General features: G+C 44.8%; 1 protein-coding gene across 2 annotated transcripts; it reads left to right on the top strand.

Annotated features, from left to right (window-relative positions):
- Positions 1-787: 787 nt before the first annotated feature.
- Positions 788-18,419, top strand: YBX3 (Y-box binding protein 3). Of its 2 annotated transcripts, none has more exons than XM_058804743.1 (9): positions 788-1,019; positions 5,053-5,116; positions 6,844-6,877; positions 11,586-11,675; positions 12,312-12,434; positions 13,634-13,725; positions 15,764-15,935; positions 17,378-17,478; positions 17,887-18,419. In XM_058804743.1, exons 1-8 carry the CDS (start codon positions 803-805, stop codon positions 17,441-17,443), a joined length of 858 nt encoding a protein of 285 aa, XP_058660726.1. In that variant the 5' UTR covers positions 788-802; the 3' UTR covers positions 17,444-17,478; positions 17,887-18,419. The 2 variants fall into 2 exon arrangements, with proteins under 2 accessions (XP_058660726.1, XP_058660725.1); XM_058804742.1 differs by having other exon boundaries at positions 13,631-13,725.
- The last annotated feature ends 825 nt before the right edge of the window (positions 18,420-19,244 follow it).

Here is a 19,244-nt window from a genome sequence, read left to right as displayed (position 1 = left end):
ACACCCCGCAGCCCTCAGCGACACCCCGCAGCCCCTCAGCAGAGCGCTCCTACCTCGCACGGAGCGCCCGCGCCCCAAACCCGCGCTATCTCCCTCCAGCGCCGCGCCCGCGCAGCGCCCCCAGCGGGGCGGCCTCAGGGACCGCGCACACGGACACACACACACCTGTGCGCGTGTGGCCACGGGCAGGCACGGACAAGCAGCCGGAGAGCGCCCACCCACGCCGTGCAATGCCATGTCCCCGAATCACGGAATACGCCCTGCGCTGGAAGCGACCCACAAGGATCACCGAGTCCAGCTCCCGGCGCTGCTCGAGACCAAAAGTCCCACCCTGTGCATCCCTGAGAGCGCTGTCCAAACGCTCCTGGAGCTGTGGCAGCCTTGGCGCCGTGACCATCGCTGGGGAGCCTGTTCAGTGCCCCAGCACGCTCTGGGGAAGAACCTTTCCCTGATATCCACCCTGACCCTCCCCAGCCATTCCTGGGTCCTGTCCCTGGTCACCAGAGAGCGGAGATCACAGCCTGCCCCTCCACTTCCCCTCACGAAGAAGTTGTAGATTGCAGGCGATGAGTTGTATATTGTAGATTCTCTCCTCGTGCCGTGCCGTGCCGTGCCGTGCCGTGCCGCCACAAGACGCGCACCCGACGCCGCCCGCTGGCTGCCGGCGCGGCCCCTTTAAATGCTAATGAGGCAGCGCGCGTGCCGCTCCGGCCCCCGCTGACTGTGTTAAAACTTCGGCGGGGCCATTTTGGGGGCAGTAAGACCGAGCGCGGCCGAGCACCCAACACCTCCGCCCGGCACCATGAGCGAGGCGCCGGAGACCAGCGCCGCCAGCCCCGCGCCCGCCGCGCCGCCCGTCCCGGCCGCGGCTGCCGCGCCGCCCGCGCCCGCCGTCCCGGACGCCGCTCCCAAGAGCCCCGCCAGCGCCGCCGCGCCGAGTGCGGCTGTTGCTGAGGCGGCCCCCGGCGCCGCCGCCGCAGCCACAACCGCGGCGGCCGCGTCGGCGAAGAAAGTGCTGGGTGAGTACCGGGCCCTGCTCGCAACTTGGCGGCGCACCTGCAGCGGGGCGCGGGGTCCGCCGGCGGCCGCCGCCCGCAGCCCGGCCCGGCGCGCTGCCCCACGCCGTGAGTCAGGCCGGGCCGCCTCCTCCCCGCGGGCCGGGGGAGCCGCGCGGCGCCGGCCGTGACGCGCTCGGGAGCTGGGCGGGAGCCCGGGTGTGCCTCATCGGCCCGGAGCGTGCGGGACAGCGAGCGCGGCACGGCCGGCTCAGCCCGTCCCGGCACCTGCCGGCGGCGGCCCCCCGGGAAGGGCTGCTCGAAACCCTGTGTGCCTCTCCTTAATGTTAAAGTCCTGGAACAACTTTTCTATCCATAAAGAATCTTGCTTTAGTAATGCCTCCAGGTTTAGTGGGGTTTGTTTGTTTTGAGGATTCTTTTGGAGGGGCGGGGTTTGGTTTCTACTTTACTATCAGTAAGAAGGCAAACGACATGTCATGTTGCCATCTCTCTGCTCAAGCCCAGTGCGTAGCAAGTGTGGCTCGTTTTCATTGCGATTAAATAGGATCAACCTGTTGAAAAGGACAGGACTTCAAATCTGCAGGCTGCTGCCGATAGGGGTGTACTGTTTGTAACTGTGTAACTTCTGAGGGTTTGGTAAAGGCAAAGTTGAAGCTGACTTACAGTGTAGGGTCTCAGATTTCCTTAAGGATACACAGGACCTTCTCTTCTGAAGGGGAGAACTGAGGTTTTGCTGCAAGAAAGAGAATCCAGCTAAAGGATTTCTCTGGAGAGGAGTTAGAAACAATTCTAGCAAAGCAGAGCTTGGAGGCACAGCTTGTGTGATTCATTTTTTTTTTCTCCGTTACCTCATTTGTCAGTAATTAGTACACAGGAATCAGTGCATCCATATCTGCTGGTATATCTGGCTGCTTCTTGCCTTAATGTGGCTTATTTCATTCCTGGTAATGCTTTTACCTTGTTCACCTATTCCTATTGCTTGGAGAGAAGGGGTCGGGGGAAGTGAAGGTAGAAGTACCTTTCCTGAACGAGCAGGAAAATGAAAACCACCGTGGTGATGGTTTTGGAAAATGCCCTTATTGCTAGGCAAGCTTTTTATTAGGAATGATGAGGAAAAGGATCACTGTAAATGCTAATTGAAAATTGACTTAAAGTCCACCTCAGATGTCCCTGTTAATGGTCACCTGTGTAGTTATGTTCCCTTAAGCCTTCTTTTACAAAGTTCCCATTAGAAGCAAAATCTTATGCTTGCTTGAGGCATCTAGATGTCTGGCTTCTAGGAATATGGGTAAAGGTTACTCAACTTTCTCTTTTTGCCTGGTCACAGGAAGCTTTGGCTCTCCTTGTTAAAAGGCTATTTTGTCATGGGTAGGAGTGGCTGGTGATTGTTTCCTCTGATAGTGTCAGAGGACAGCATCTTGTACAAGTATGTGGGCTTCCACTTGCTGGTGGGATGTACGTCAGCACACCGACTGCCTTCTGTGACTCATCAGTTCAGCTGGTTACTGTGTTCTCCTCTGGGCTTGTCCTCCTCCTTGCCAGACTTCCCTGCTCAGGCTTACCAGTGACTGTGCCATGGATGTTCAGTGTCATGCTTTTGTCTGAAGTTTTTTTTGGCCCACAGTGATACTTAGGGGAGACTGTAGATGTCTAATTTTGCAAGCACACTGCTTTAGGGGGAATATATTGGAGTCTCCCCCATGGAACAATGTTGTTTTTAAACTGTGTGCATACTCCTCCACTTAGCAGCAGCTAGCTGGCCACAGAGTGAGTTTTGACAGCCTCTCCTTCCCCAGCCTCTTGACCCCTCTGAGGGTTTTTGTCATGCTTCCTAGGCTTCTTCCTAATCTGGTTCAAGTAGGCTGACAGATTCCAGAGCTGTTTTGCAGAGGAGGAAGGGATGATGTTGAGGGAAGCAGTGGTACTGACATTGTTTCTCAAAGCAGGCCGAAACCTGCAGGTACTGTTGGCACTATTTCTGTGTTCCCCTGTCCCCTCCTGTTGATTTGTGTGAGTGCAGGGAGCTCTTGTAGCCAATGCCATTGTGGTAGCAGGAGGTGTCTGTATGTGGTGATGTCCCTATGAAACTAAACCTAAAAGCACAGCTATAAATACTGGTGCTGAACACTGTTTACTGAACCAGTTTGGCACTGAAGGAATGTTTTTCTGTTCCAGTAAACAAGAATTCTTGGGAATGCATGTTGCACTAGGCAGACTCTTTTTTGCTAGGTGGTATCTCAGTCATGTTAAGACTTCACTGCTTCTGAATAAGAACATTTTCTTCTAAAAAGTATATTAAAGAAGACAAAAAACTTCACTTCTCTAAGGGCAATGGGAAAGGGCCTGTTATTGGCAGTAATAACAGCAGCAGTGCTACAATGCACTGCTGTTGTCAGACACTCTTACTTGAGGTGCCGTGAGCCCAGAGGTCTGGCTGGCTCCGTCATCTCTTTGTGAATATTTGGAAAGAATACAGGTGTAGAGTAGATGGAGGTAACAATTTACAGTGTGTTCTTGCCTCTAGCAGAGTGGTGTGGACTTCTAAACTGGAGATTCTCTTTTCTGTTTTCCTTTATTGCCTCTTGAGTTCCTGGCACCCCCAAAACATGTATGTGAGGTTTTTAGAAAGCAGTTGTCTGTAGGTGACTGGACCCTTTTCAAGTAAGTACACGGGTTGCTTAAGTAGCTGTAATTGAGCTGTGTTAACAAGTAACAGCTCTTCAATTATAGAGGCTAGAGCTCTCCTTTAACCAGGAGTTTGAAAAGTACAAGTTGGTGGTGTCCATCCATTTGCTGTGAGGTAAGGAGAGGTTGAACTGCCTCCATCACTGTCGAGTTCCTCCTACACATGCCTACAAGTTGGAGAAACAGGTTTTGCCAGCTCCTGTAAGACACTGTAGTGTGGCTTCTAAGTAAATGCTGTTTTACTGCGGAGACAGGAGCTTGCCTTGATACTGAAAGTCAGAGAACATGAAGTTGGTCACTTTGTAACTAAACTACACAGTTGATGCCTAGAGAGGCAACCTGGAGCAGAGGCTAAACAGTTTTAAAGGAATAAAGCAGGTATTTATTAAAAGGCCTTCAAGGGATGCACCTTGGGCAGTACAGGAACCCTGTGTGGCTCTGCCCAAGGTGTATGACCAGTCATGAGTTTTCACACTTTAATAAATTTTGGTCTATTTACATATTGGGATTAATTGTCCAATTTCAGCTTCAGGTTATGAAGTCCCATCCTCTCACATTGCTCTCATCAATTTGCTGTTGTTTGTACTTTTGGGCCTGAAGCTGTAGCCTGAAGCTTGGTTCTCAGGCTGGAAAAGGATTGTTTTGTCTAATTCAGCTGTGAAGAGAGCTTGCTAACACTTCATATGAAGTTCAGAGTTACTAAGACCATACGGAGTCTGAAAAATATGAAAGCTCAAACTTAAGGCATCACAATCACAGATCATCTTATCAGTAGGAGTACTAAAAAAAGAAGAAAAAACCTAAAAGCAAGTCTTGTGGGGTCTTACTTGGTTAGTATGATGCTGACAATGCAAGAAGGAGCTTTTCCAGAATGAGGATGTGCTGCCTTTCCACTAGAGAGGGTTGCACAGTACTTGATACTGCTTCTTTGGGCAGTTCTGGTTTTCAAGGAAGAAAGAAAGGTAACTGTAAGTAAAAGAGAGGAATTGTAGATAGTTTCCTTCAGGTGTATTTCATGTCTAGCTACTAACCTGAAGGGAACTGATGAACTGCAAGTGGGATTTTCAGCTTTACTGCCCATTTCTGGGATAGGGAATAATAGAATTCAGCATCTATTCTGAAAATAGGGCTAGGTTTTGTGGTGTGTGGTAAACCCTTGACTGAAGAATAGTGTGTTAAAGTACTGTCTTGTTACTGCATTAGAATAAGCTGAACTGGGAGATGAAGGCACACTTTGAGTGTTAAGGGAACAGAATAAGCTGTTGCAACTTCATATGCAGTTATAGAAGTATTTATGTAATGTTATTTACTTCCTTATATTTTAGATTAACTTCTTTAATTTTCTTTCCAGCCACCAAAGTTCTTGGCACAGTCAAGTGGTTCAATGTCAGAAATGGATATGGCTTTATCAACAGGTATGTTTAAATTCTGATAGTTGTATTTATGCTGTACTAAGACTCGTAGTACACAAGATAGGCCACGTGTTACTGATTGCAACAGAGACCTCAGGACCTGACTACAAGCTCATGCAGTTGATAGTCAGCTTTGGCCAGGCACTCAGTAAACTTTCTTAAGCACCTCAGCCTCCAATAAAAGGTTATGTGCATGGGGAGAAAACAGAAAGGGTCAAACTCTACAAATTTGGTCTGTTACCTGTTTCTCATGTTTACTTCTGCTACACTCTTAATGAGCTACATACTCTTTAGTGGCTGCCTGACTTTTTTCAAAGGCCTGAGAAAGGTAGGAGGATGAGGGGAAATACTTTTGGGTAAACTTAAAGTGTTAACTGCTTGGTCAGAATAGCTCCAGTGGGTACTCATTGAGATTCCCTGATAGTATCTCACTGAAAGTATGCCAGGCCTGAATTTCATACGAATTTTCTCTTTGTATCTTTTGGTTTTTCCCTATTCTCTAGGCACAAACAAATCTCTGAATACCATTGAGAATCCAAACATCTGTAGGTGAGATTGGTCATCTCTAGATGGACATTTGTAACCTTAGGTGCAGAGGACCCATGCTTTCAGTTTACTGGAGGAAACTCTGGCTTTTAAGGCTGAAATATCTTTGTGGTTGAGAGGCTTAAATGTTTTGTGTGCTTTTTTGAGGAATGAAACTGCTGCATGCTGAACACTTGTCTTCCAAAAAACATACCTGACAAGTTATTTCACTTGAGTTGTTACACATCAGGCAGATTTGGGTGAGGTGGACAGTGCAGAAAGGGGTAGAAGACCCCATGTTTGTGGATCTGAAGCCAGTCGTGGTGTGGTATTAATCTCAGTCTCTGGAGGTTATTATCCAGTGTTACATAAGCTCAGAAGAAGAGTTTTAATTAGGAAGTCCTCTTAAAATCTGTAATAGCAGTTGATCTAAGAGCCTTCACCTGGTTGTGGTGTATTAACTTGTTAACTTTCTTCCTAATGTGAAATCTTCTATTGTTTCAATTCAGGACAACAAATTTGGGATTACGCATTATCTTCACAAACTCTTTGACCCACCTGTTGTGTTTGTTGAGAAGAAATTGAGTGAACAGATGGCAGGGCTTAGGCTCTTTTTTGTTGTATGGGAACACAGATTCAAGGTCTCAGACTTATCTCTCTGTGTTTTGTATGTGGAAGCCTGAAGTGTCTGGCCTAATCCAGAAAACCTCACGTTCATATCTGAGTCCTCCTCCTGTGGACTCTCCTGACACCTCTTGTGCCTCTTTGCTTTGAATTTCACTGAAAGGAGATCTCTGTTAACAGCTGTGGCCAGTCCTGTTGATAGTCTTGTTTGACCTCTGGGGTAACAGCTCAGGTTGCAGTCCCTCTAAAAGTGTTTTTGGGGAGTTAGAGTAGTGAAAAACAAGCAGTCCAGTCATCAGCTCTGCCCTGCATAAAAGAAAACACGGAATATTTACCAGAAGATTACAGAGAACCTCCCCCATCTTCTCACCCTTTTGAAGGCCTGGGAACCCTTTCTGTTCTCAAGCAAATGACCATAGAAGTTCAGAGCAGGGTTTTGTAGCATAGACTTAGACAGAATGTATGGAATTCAGGGCATGTGCTACAGGCTAGGAGAAGGAGGGTTTCACTTGAAAAGCCAGGAATTTCTATTAAAGTCTCTTAAGTCTAAACTCTTATGACTTCTCACTTTCTTTTCACAGAAACGATACCAAAGAAGATGTGTTTGTTCATCAGGTAAGACAGCAGGAGCTGTGCTTAGACATGTGTGCTATGGTAGCTTTCTAATGCAGCTTCCTGCAACAGCTCCACAACCTTGTCCTGGCTTCTCCTTAGAATATTTTCTGCAGATAACTTGAGTGGATGTGTATGTTGAAGTTTTCAGGGAGAAATGTTAGGTTGTTTTCCTTCTCTATGAAGGGCTAGGTATTTTAACCCTTCTTAACCCTTTCTGTCTGCTCTAATTTGAACACTAAAGGTGTTTTTTTGCTGTGGTTTTTGTTTGGTTGTCTCTTCTTGGTGAGATGATTCCTCTGTGAATACCTTGCTGCTGTTGTCTGTCTTTCCCCTGTTTCCTCATGCTCCTTGTGCCTTTTGTTTCTTCCTACTCTCTTCACTTGCAGGTCTGTTCTGTCTGCCCTCTCTGGTATTGGAGAGAAAGTGATCTAGTCTGGCTCTTGACCAGCCTGGGTTGCCATCAGCTGTTTCTGCACAAGGCAGCTGCTCTTAGGCAGAAGAGGAGGAAGGCTGTGTGCCAAATATGCCCAAGCAGAGAGAGCTTGCCCAGTGGCTTGTTATTGGTTAACTTTCCTTAAGCTGTCAGGAGGCTGTTCTAAGTTTATACTGTGACTCTCAGGTTGCAGGCACATAATGGCAAGACAGAGGATGCTGTCTCCACGCTGAAGTCAAATGATTAGTTGGCTTAGATCTGGTTTTGCATCATTCACCAGAAAGTGCAGTCTTGCCCCTAGAGTTTGTCCCATATAAAATGTCTGCAGGCTCATGTGATCTTTGAGAGCATGAGCTTTCTCTGTGGTGTGACAGCATTTCTATCAAATGTAACCAGGAAGTTTCTTCCCAGAGCTGGTCACTGAGAGTGAGGATATGTGCATATATCCTTAGCTGGTGAGTCAACACTGAGAGTTAGTTTAGTTCTTGTGTCTTGATGACTAAATAGTGGTAACTGTGGTAACAGTGGTAACTGTTTCTCTGGGTCATAGGGTGTACACCCATTATCTGAACCTGGCTGGAGCTGGAAGGGGATAAATCTAGTGCCTGTTATGAGAGAAAATGATGTTGGGAAGTGTCCACAGTACATGTTCTTGGTTCAGCTGGTGGGCTTGAGAGCAAGAGCTGTCAGTGCATATACAGATTTTTGATGGTCATTTTCCTTCCTTAGCAGCCTGTGCTGTGGGCATGCTGACACATCTGTGGTCTCATGGGATTGTGTCCAGAGGAGGGTGGGAACAGTTCTGGAAGAGAAACGTGTTCTGGATGGGCAGTGCTCCCTTAAAGACAAATGAGGTTTCCTTGATACCTGTGAGACAATATCCTGGGAAATGGCTGTTGTGCTGATGACAGATAATGTGGATCAGTGTTATTCTGCTTGGGAGGGCTGCCAGCTGAGACCCAAACAGAAAGGTAGTGTTATCTGTGCTGTTTTGTCTCCTTCACCTGTAGAGGAGATTGTTCCCCTAAATGTAAGCTGGTGAGTGTGTGTGGAGAGGGGTGGGCACTTCCCCTCTCCTGTGGCTGAAGTCCTTTTGGTGTGAGCAAAACTGGCTTTGTTTCAGAAATACCACATCATGTGCAGGCCTGCATCAGATTAACCCTCTTGGCAGGCTGTGCATGGCAGAGTAGAGGCTTCTAGTGCTGCTCTGGCTTGGCAGCAGTCAGATGTTCCTTATCCTGCACCTGGATGTGCTTGCTCCCAGAGCCTGGGACAGCCAGAGCTCCTGGTGAGGCTATCTGAGGAGGGAGGCCAATCCATGTGTGAGCAAACATCCTGCTTCAAGCTCCCTCTGTGCTGACAGTGCCCTCGTGCCTGGGAGGGGCTGGATTACACTCCTAATCCCTTCAGAATAAGGCTGACCTAGTTGAATAGATACAGCTTCTCCCTGCCTCCCCTGCATGGAACGGCCGACCTCATGATTGGAATGGGGGTTAGTGCTTGGTGTCTGGCTATTGGATGCTATTTATAACTAGTACAGATTAAAATGCTTTTCTTTTTAGGGCATGCATGGCTTGCTTTGAGTTAACCCTTTGTGTTGCAGGGGCCCCAGGCAGTGTTTTTGGCACAGCTCTTTGCTTTGCATCCCTGTCTGGTTGGTTGGTGCAAGGTGCTGCCCAGGGCACTGTGTCAGTCAGCTACAGGTGCTGTGAGCAGAAGGGATCCATCTGCCTCATGGGCTGCAGTGTGTCTCACAATTTAACAACAGGAAACATGTCAGCAGCTAGAGCAGTTACATTTAATGAGGTAGAGTTGAAATCAATGAGCTGTGAGGAGGAGTTAATCTTTCTCTTCACTTCACTGGATTATGTTGATCATGCACAGCCTGAAGTACCTGCACCAGGACTCAGTGTAACAAATTTTGGCTGTTACTGGGACAAGGCTGGATGTGCTGATGATGTGGTGGTATGAGCATATGGAAAGAACTCTTTCAAACAAGAACCTGAACTAGCTCTGGAGGCTCTTCTGGTTGCCTGTTCATCAGTGTTCCCCCTGGGAAAGGAAAGGCTTTGTTGTTGAGTGTTGTCTGTTAATATGAAACATCTGTCTTCTGAATCAGAGAAGCTGGAGCCTGCAGCATGCTGGTAAACAGTAACAGGGAGAATAGTGCTCTCTTCCCTCTGGATACACCGAGTAAAAGTCTTTTCATCAAGCTTAGAGCTTAGGCTTGTTAGAGGCTTATTTCAGTGATGTTTATCTGCAGCTGAAGTAGTAAAGCTTTAGAGTTTCTGCTTGGATTTCTAGGATTTACTTAAAGTTGTCCTGATTGCCTTTATAAAACAAGCTCCAGCCTACTGCAGCCTCTACCTTCTGCTGGCAGTTGCAGATCTGGATTCTTGAAGTTTCTGCCCATAAAGCTGGGAACAGAACATGTGGGATACTGTTGCTTTTATCTTTCATTATGCTTTTTGAAGGGTATTTGAGGAGCTTCATCTATCTCTGCTGAAAAGAAATTTTTTAGTCCTTCTTCTGCACTTACAGGGAAGGGGAAGGAGTTTGAAATACAGCTTATTGACATCTCTGTGACATGCAAAGCACAAGTTTAGAAGTTTTAGTCAAATAGTACTTGTTTCAGTACAAATAGTACTAAATCAATAACTTTGCAGATTAAGGTTTTTAGTACTAGTATATAAAATTTATGGCAAAGCAAACACTTTGATCTGATTTTTAGAAGTGGGACAGTTATACTAAAGAAAATGTTTGCAGAAAGCAAACAAAGTTGTTTGAGGTACTTGTGGAGTCTCTGCTTGCTAAAGTAATTCCCAAACGAATTGATTTGAACAGGTCATTCTGTTTCTGTATTAAAAAACCCCAAACCTCTTGGAATGCTTTTGCTTTGACGATTATAGTATGTACACTCTTGCATCCTTCCTTAGGCTGTTCAGGGATGCTTCAGGATATAGGGAAAGGTATGGCTAGAAGGACATGCTGGTCTGTGGCCTGAAACACAAAGGAGACTGTATTGAGCAGCAAGGAAAGCAGGTTTCCTAGAGTAGTCAAGATGAGCTTTAAACTGAATAAATTTTTCCTTCAGTTGGAAATATTTTGGGGCTGTTGACTAAATATTGTTGCTATGCAGAGGTAACAGCTCCACTGATGGTCATCCTGCAGACAGACAGGACAACTGGCTCTCCTGTTTCTGCCCCACATCCAATTTTTTAAGCCAGGTTTATGCCCTGTGTTTCCATGTGTGTTTCTCTTTGCTGGCTCTGCACCTCCCTCCTTCATGCTAACTAAAGGTTCCCACATCAGCAATGTGAATTGGTCTTTAATAATCTAGTGCAAGATAATAATCTTTCAGTGAGAAAATAGCGACTGGATTAGCTTGTACAATGCATGTCTTGGTCTTTTCTCCCTGGCATCTTCCAGTTTGCAAAGCCTTGCCTAATGAACAGACCATAGGCTTGTCTTGATAAAAGCCTTTTGTGGAGTCCTAGAAGTACTCCACAGAGTACAAGCAAGGTATTTGTAGACTGAAAATTGCTTCAGGAGTTTGGAGTGTTTCCTGTGAGTCTGAGGAGGTGTATAACTGGCTTTGATCCAAACCCATGTTGTTATTTTTATGTAACAATAAGAGTATCATCATTAATAGCTATTATTGTACTACTTTGGGGTTTCTTTGCAGAGATGGCTAAGATTCCATCTGTCTGTTCTGGTACTATTCTGTGTTATTACAGACTCACCTAATATTTGTGGTCTCATTTACAGTGCTTAGATTAAATGCTAATTTGTTGCACCAGAGTTATAGTAATTCTTTTCTAGTTGCTATGACTTGCCATGATACCATATGGTTAATGCTTCTACAGAAATGCTCTGGGTCTTGAGTTCTCTTTAGATGGTCTACTGCACTCCTAATGACTGAAGGCAGGGATCACACTTGCTGCTAGTGCTGCCTTGGCACCGAGTATGAACTCTGTTCACACAGAGATTTGCAGTAATTTCCATATCCAGTGTGCTGGACAGAGCAGATCCTGGAGCAGCAGGGGATTTATGAACTTATAGATAGTGAGAGAAGAGGAGACCTTGAACTGAGTATTGGTGGGCCTGTGAAATAAGAGACATCAATCTATTTGAAATACCTTAGTGCAGTGACTGCTCTGGTGTGCAGAGTTGGAATTGTAGCAGAGAAATGCTGCCCTTCCCTCATCTGTGGGGCTAAGAATGTGTAAGATAAGTAACATAAAATAATATATTTTTATGCATTTTCCTTCCAAGACGGCGATAAAGAAAAACAATCCACGGAAGTACCTGCGCAGCGTTGGTGATGGAGAGACTGTAGAATTTGATGTGGTTGAGGGAGAGAAGGTGAGAGATCATGGAGCCGCAGGGTGTGGTCCTACAGAGATAATATCACACAACTTTAGCTGTGTCTTTGTCTCTGTCTGATGTGTTAACCACTGGGTTGGTGGCATTCATATAGCTTTTCTGGGGGAAATCTGTTCTTTAAAGGTGTCATTAAGGCATATTTCTAGATATGTATCCAAACTACTAGGAAACTGCATCCTAGTGCTTCTGGGATCTGCAGTTGTTCCTTGAGAGAACATGGGAAGCCTACAGCCTGCCCAGTAATTATGAACTGAGGCCTACATTGCCCTGAACAATTTGTCTTCGAGTCTGATAGCTTAATAACTGTAAGAACTTTCAATTTCCTTATGCTTCTACTTTCCTGAACATTTTTTGAGGTTTATTTTTGACTGTCAGTTCCTTCTTGCTTCCTCCTCTAAACTCAGGCTGTTGGATAGGATTTCAGTCTCTTAACTCATGATAACTCTCTTGTTAAAGGGGTTGGGAATAACAAACCTCCTTTTGCCTTGTGCAGGAGAAAGTTCCAAGTTACAGTGATTCCTTATGCAAATAAGCCTCTTTCCTGTTTCATCTTCTCCCTGTAGCTGGTTGTTCTTTTCTCACACCACCCTGGCTACCTTTCCTTTGCCCTTACAGGGTGCAGAGGCAGCCAATGTCACTGGTCCAGATGGAGTCCCTGTGGAAGGCAGCCGCTACGCTGCAGACCGGCGCCGCTACCGACGGGGCTACTTTGGCCGGCGCCGGGGCCCACCTCGGAGTGTGAGTCCCCTTTCCCTGCATTGCTGCTGCCACACACAGTACTGGCAGGGCTGTTTCTCACTTGACTGTCTGAGGCACTTCTGATCATGCAACATAGGTCTAATAAACTTTCAAGTTATGGTGTACAAGGCATCTCAACAAAACCAGAACAGTTTGGTATTGCAAAGTGGATAAGCAGTATAAAGCTGTTGTAAACTGAGAAGTGTTTTTTTTTTGAGTTCTGAGTCTCTCAATTATACCTCAACTGCTGTCAGATACTAACTGTTCCTACTATCTATCCTAATTCCTTTGGATATTTAGTTATTCTGATCATTTTTATACATGAGAGAACATCACAGATGATTGCAGAGTTTTTAATTGTGTATGGTCATGGTGGTTGTGCAAAATGGCTGTGCAAAATGGGAAGGATACCTGTCAAACTTAAGGTAGACTACTAAGGGCTGTTAGGACGCCACAGCTTTTGCTTCCTGCTGGATCAGATGCAGAAGATGCACTTCTGTTTCTAGGTATCTTGTTAAATTCCTTCTTTTGAGGGAAAGAATAATACATGAGAAACTCTAACTCATATAACATTTTCTAAAACAGACATTACTGATGGCTGGCATTTAAAACACAAATCACAAACAAAAATCAAACCAGAAAAAACACCCAAACCAACGTGCAGCTTTATCAATTAGCAACTAAAGGGGAAAGATAACCACTGTATCTCTGAAAGATTGAAAGGACTGTGTAGAAAGATAAACTGTATTACATCACATCAAACACTCTATCTTAAAACCTCTTGGTATTGTTGTGGGGGGTTCCCTGTGGAATGGGGCTTTGTGTAGAATGTGAAGTGGTCTGTGGCAAATTTCTGTGTTATGTCTTTGTTAGCTTTTCAAATAAAGAATTGTCCTGATCAGTAGCTGCCTTGCCATAACATGTACCCCTTACAGTGCATTTCATGTTGTGAAATGCAGTTAATATGTTCAGACAGAGTGTTTCTAAGAACAGCTTCTTAGTCTGAGGAGCAGTATTGGTGGCTCTTGTTTTGTCCTCATCTTAAGTTTGCCTGAATTTAAGCCTTTTGAGAATCTGCTGCTTCTTTTTACCCAATATGCTGGGATTTCTGTACTGATATATTTGTTTTGAGCTTGCATTCAGTGTTATGGTTACTATACTGCCTGTCAAATACAACACTTGTTTTCTTTGGGTAGCAGGGTGCTGAGGGAGAAATCAAGGATGGGGTCACAGAAGGAGGACAACTTCAGCAAGTGCACAGGAATCCTACCTACCGTCCCCGCTATCGCAGGTGTGTACAGTTCCTCTGCTCAGTCGCTTTTGTGCTCTGTACAGGCTTCCAAGTGGGGGAGCACTTATGCAAATGGTAGGCACAGTGAGAAGCATTTTAATTACTTGGAGAAATTTGTTTCATGTGCTTGTATGTTCAGAATCATAATGGCCTAGAAAGGGCAAAGAATTCTTAGCATCCCATTACTTCTCACAACTGAGCAGCATATTGAAGTCAGCTGCAGTGTCCATGTCCTCCCAGATGAACACTCATACTTTTCTGGATAAGTAATAACTTATACTTTATCTGGGACCCTGCTGGGGGTGCTGGTGGGTGAAAACTTGTGTGTGTAAGCTGGTAAATGTGGAGTTGCAGCCCAGAAAGCCACCCATATCCTGGGGTGCAGCAGGAGCAGCATGGCCAGCAGGCTGAAGGAGCTGATTGCCCAGTACTTGAATGGGGCTTATAAGAAAGATGGAGATTAACTTCTTAAGAGGGCCTGTTGTGTTTGTTAGCATGAAGGGTAATGGTTTTAAACTAAGAGATTTAGTAAAAATGGAAGGAAGACTTTTTTACTATGAGTGTGGTAGAACAGTGAAATAGTGCTCTACTGAAAATGTTGCCCAGAGAGGTGGTAGAAGCCCCTTACCAAGGTCAGGTTGGAGAGTACTCTGAGCCACCTGATCTAGTTGAAGGGGTTTGGACAAATTGTCTTTAAAGGTCCTCAAGGGGCTGCTTTGTCTGCCATTCACTCAGTTGCCCCTCATCATATTGTCCTTGTTTATCAAGTAGCTTACGAAGTCAAATTCCAATACAGAATTTAGAGATGAACTGTAAAAATTATGTAATCCCCATTTTTTCATGTGCATATTTGTTCAAAAACAAAAAGTAGGAGGTGAATAACAGTGCAAGAGCAGCAACAAGCTGAATTTGATAGGGATAACAAGATTGTTCTTAATTGTAATGACTTGCCTGTTCAATGCACAATGAATTCATCCTTTTGGAATCTGGGTCTAAAGCCACAAGCCTTCCACCTCTAGTTTGGGCTTTTCTGTTGATGCATATTCATGTTCAATTTGGCTCTTTTATCTAGGACTGTGGGAAATGGGATACTACTGATGCTTGCTGGCATTCAAGCTGAATAAATATAATTCCTGCAAGTCTTCATTAGTTTTGGGCAGTCAGAGATAGTGCCATAGCAAGTCCAGTGAGGCTTTTGCACGTCATGGGGTTGAATCACAGGCTGAGTAACTTGTCCATGACTAATGGAAACTTGTTATTTTCTGATGCAATTTTCCTATGAGAGGAATGATACAGCCTATCAGTGCACAACGCTTCTGTTTGAGTTCACAGATATTGCTTTTGTTTACAGGCACTCGATCCAGTGACACTGGCACTTTTGTTGTGTTCCTTTGGAAAAACTAAATTGGCTTTTGGGACTTGGTGGCTGTGGATTAGCTAATGGGAACTGGATTTTGGCTGGATTTTGACAGTTTATAAACATTGTATATACTAGAAATCAGGTGAAATGCTCTTGTGTACATCAAGAACATGGACTTGATAGCTTAGTGCTAATCAGGTCCAGCTCACCTGTGATAGGTGCTTTTCCTAATTGGTTAAGAGGGGCAACATGAGGCAAAGAGCCAAGATCCAGGAGTGGTTTTCAGGTAGAAGTGATGAGGATTGCAAGGACTCCACCATTAATTAGGAATAGGACTAGGCTGGTATTTAGCCCTGCCAAAGCTAACTCAGCGCAATCAGCCTGTGTGGCCACTACTGGCTTGTTTCTTCTGCTAGCTAGCAATTCAAAGGGGCTAGCTGCATCTTCATTGCAGGATAGACAGCAGAATATGGTGATGTAGCTTCAGCAGTGAAGAGACACCCACTTTCCTTGTCTTTCCTTTCCAACCATATGTCAGGCAAACCCTGAAGGAATGGTTTGCTAGAACTCAAAACTGTTGAGGATGATACTTGGTTTTGGGAGGTTTTGCTGGGCTAAAATTACTGTAGTTGAACCTTTCTTGATTTTGTTCTTACCACCTCTTTCTGCCCCTCTCAGAGGACCCCCTCGCCCACGCCCTGCCCCGGCCACTGGAGAGGCTGAAAACAAGGAGAACCATCACGAGGCCAGTGCCATGAGCCAGCAGCCGCTGCGCCGCGGCTACCGGCGCCCCTACAACTACCGGCGCCGGCCGCGCCCAGCCAGCGCCCCGCCACAGGAGGGCAAGGAGGTACGGACAGGCAGCTGCTCAGGGCACGAGCACCTCCCTGCCAGGGAGCCCTGGGGCAGTTGGGCTGCCTCAGCCTTTGGGGGGACCTCATTGTGGCCTTGCGGGGCCTGAAGGGAAAGATGAGGCAAGACAGTTGCAAGGGCCTGGAGTGACAGGACAAGGGGGACGAGTCAGGACAAGGGGGAATGAGTTAAAACTGAAAGGGAGTAGGTCTAGATTGGATATGAGGAAAAAAAATTTTCCCTTATGAGGATGGTGGGGCACTGACACAGATTGCCCAGGTAAGCTGTGGCTGCCCAATCCCTGGAAGAGTTCAAGGCCAGGTTGGATGGAACTCTGAGCAGCCTGGGATAGTGGAAGGTGTCCCTGTGTCACAGACATCTTTTCATTAAAATCCTTTCGTTAGGATTTTTCCTGCTGAAGCTGAGAAGTTTCAGCAACAAAGTGTAAACAATGGTTATCTGCTGCTGTGGAATGCGACGGGTGGATCTGTGATTGGTCTCCTGTGGATGTTTGGATTTACTGACCACTCACGGCAGAGCTGGGTCTTGCTCTCTGCTGGGACACAGATCTTTGTTATTCATTCTTTTCTATTCTTAGCTTAGCTAGCCTTCTGAGAACTTTTCCTTCTATTCTTTTTAGTATAGTTATAATGTAGTATATATATTCATAAAATAATAAATCAAGCCTTCTGAACATGAAGTCAACATTCTCACCTCTCTCTTCACCTCAAAACCCTTGTGACCACCGTCACATCCCTGTCCATGGCAGAGGGTTGGAATGAGGTGATCTTCAGGGTCCCCTTCCAACCCAAACGATTTAATGATTGTATGTAGCAGAGGTTTTAATGGGGTGAATGCCCAAGACCTTCTGCCCTGTGTGAATTTTTAATAAATGTATTCATGTGCTGGATAATTCTGATGACCAAATCTAACATGCTGATTTCCTTGCCTGCTTCTTCTGACGCTCTTTGAGAATAAGCACCTGATCTCAAAAGGAACTTAAAAGGCAGTAGGATAGGGAGTGCTTCTGGATAGTTCTTAATTGGGGTCAGACTGTAACAATTATTTTTGAAGGGCAAACAGTTGTGTTTTCCTGCTTCCATAAGCCTTAACTCTGTATGTAGCATGAGAGGTGGATTTGAAAGCTCTAGATCCATTTCCTGAACTGTTTGAACCAGATAATTTCAGGAAACTGTTTGCAAACACAGATTCTACTTTAATGAGGAAAGATTTTTCGCATTCAGTGTCTACTTCAGGTGCTCCCTTGACAGAATCTGCTGTGTAATACTCAATTACAAGAAATACACTAAAATTAAATATTTCCTGGAAATGCATTTTTCTTGATTGTTTTAAAACTTGCATTATGCTGGCTGTACTGCTGAAGAGAGGAAGGGTGTGGAGGTCAGCCTTTGCCTATAATAAGAGTTTGTTGTGTCTCAGGCAAAGACAACTGAAACACCTGCTGAAAATCCTGCTCCAGTGACAGAGCAGAGTGGCGCTGAGTAATGTCCGGCTCCCCAGGCACCTTTACCATCACTCAGGTAAGGAATATGGACAATTCTGTTTCCCAGTGAAAGCAGAGTGTGTATGCTTCTAGGATTCTGGCCACATCCCCTTCTGTAGGGCTTGATATTTGTGATAAGTTCTGAGAGTGCTGTAGAGGCAAACCAAGATACTGCTTTTCTCTTCTTTCTTCCCTCTGCCTCTGGATTTGTCACAAAGTAAGTTTTACTTTATAATTGATTTCTTTTTTTCCAGGAAGCTCTCTGGTCTGTATAGTAACAATATCTGCTGATGAGTTATTTTATTTTAGGAAGATCTTGATTGTGGACAGGATAAGCCAGTTGTGCTTATCCTGCCTGTTATAATTCTTTTCATTTGACATCTTGTCTATTTATTGAGACAGTGAAACTTAAACTGCATTTTTTTAACATGTGGCTCTTCAACAGGTGTCCTAAAGTATCACTCAAAAGTAACACCAAAGAAACACACAAGCAATAAATTGTCAACAGTGATGATGAAAGCAAAGATTTGAAATACCAAAATATAAAAGAAAATTTACCAGCAGCTGAGATCCAGGGAACGCCTACAAGACAGATGCATGAAGAGAGAAAGAGAGCGCGATTCAGAAAGAACCACCTCCCTAGTTTTAACAGCAACTGTTGAGCTATTTGATTTCGGGGTTTTTTTCCCTAGAATTTCACTGTTTTGCTAGTATTGATTTTTTTCAATTTTTCTTTTGGTATCAAACTGAAAAGGGAAAAAAAAAAACAACCAAAGAACTAAAATTGAAATAAAATGCTTTTTGTATTGGATGCTGGTGCTAAACCTCCCAAGTGTGAGTTTTTTTTCTGTGCCAGTCCTGTTCACTGCAGGACACGGGGAGGACAAACTTCCGCTTTCCTTGTTAAGATCTATTTGAAACTGTGCAGCATGGGTGACGTTCCTCACAAATAAAAGTGATTTCAACTACCAAAAAAAATCTGGTTTAGAGTATTTTTTTATGTTTGCTTTTAAAATACTTCATTATTTTAATCTTGTTCCTTCAGTGCTTATATGTGAAAGAGAGCTGCCTCTTTGATGTGTCTTGCTGAATGATACCTGAGCATGGTTATGTGGATAAACTTTTGTGATTTCTTTGCAGAAGTTTTGGACTAAACAGCTATAGTTTAGTGTTCCCTTCTGTTCCTTTCACTCTAATGGTTTAATCGTTGGGTTTTCCTGTTACTGTCTTGTGGCAGGAGTTTAGGGGATGTGGAGTGAGTTCCTGGAATGTTTTTTTTTTTTTCCTCATCTGTTTTGCTAGGCTTTTGTGTTGTGTAAACAGTAGAATCCAAGTTTTGAGACTCTGCTCAAGGACACTTGTGTAGTAACTACCACTTCATCTAAGCTTCTGTTTTGAATAATGTTTGACTGGCTTCTCCACTCTATTTCAAACCAGTGAAATCTCTGTACCTGTGCCATCTTATGTTAATGGGCAAAGTACTCAGCTATTTTATAATATCAGGAATGTTTTAATGTTACTCCCTAAAATTTGGCTGTATTCCAGGTGTTATGAGTCTGCTTCCAGCTGTTGAATCTGGGTGCATATCTTGTGTCCTTCATTGTCTAGTCCAGCATTTCTCACTGTCTTGCAGTTGCTGTTACCCAAATCCTAGATAAGCATATTTGTTTCTCAAACAAATAATCCTGTTATTATTCAGGAATTGAGCAGAGAGTGCAGGGCATAAAAAATTGCACTCAAATGCTCTTTGCCTCCAGCTTCTGGGAAGGTGAGGAAGGACCCTGGCACCCTATTGCCTTTGCC

The sequence above is a fragment of the Ammospiza caudacuta genome, chromosome 5 (genome assembly GCF_027887145.1).
Source record: "Ammospiza caudacuta isolate bAmmCau1 chromosome 5, bAmmCau1.pri, whole genome shotgun sequence".
Lineage (NCBI taxonomy): Eukaryota > Metazoa > Chordata > Aves > Passeriformes > Passerellidae > Ammospiza > Ammospiza caudacuta.
This window is presented reverse-complemented; position numbering and strand designations above follow the sequence as displayed.

Excerpts from the sequence above, each read along its gene's own strand:
- YBX3 (XM_058804742.1), top strand. The coding sequence starts at position 803 with ATGAGCGAGGCGCCGGAGACCAGCGCCGCCAGCCCCGCGCCCGCCGCG. Across the intron at positions 5,117-6,843 it reads GGATATGGCTTTATCAACAG|AAACGATACCAAAGAAGATG; the intron begins GTATGTTTAAAT and ends TTCTTTTCACAG. Across the intron at positions 15,936-17,377 it reads CGCCACAGGAGGGCAAGGAG|GCAAAGACAACTGAAACACC; the intron begins GTACGGACAGGC and ends GTTGTGTCTCAG.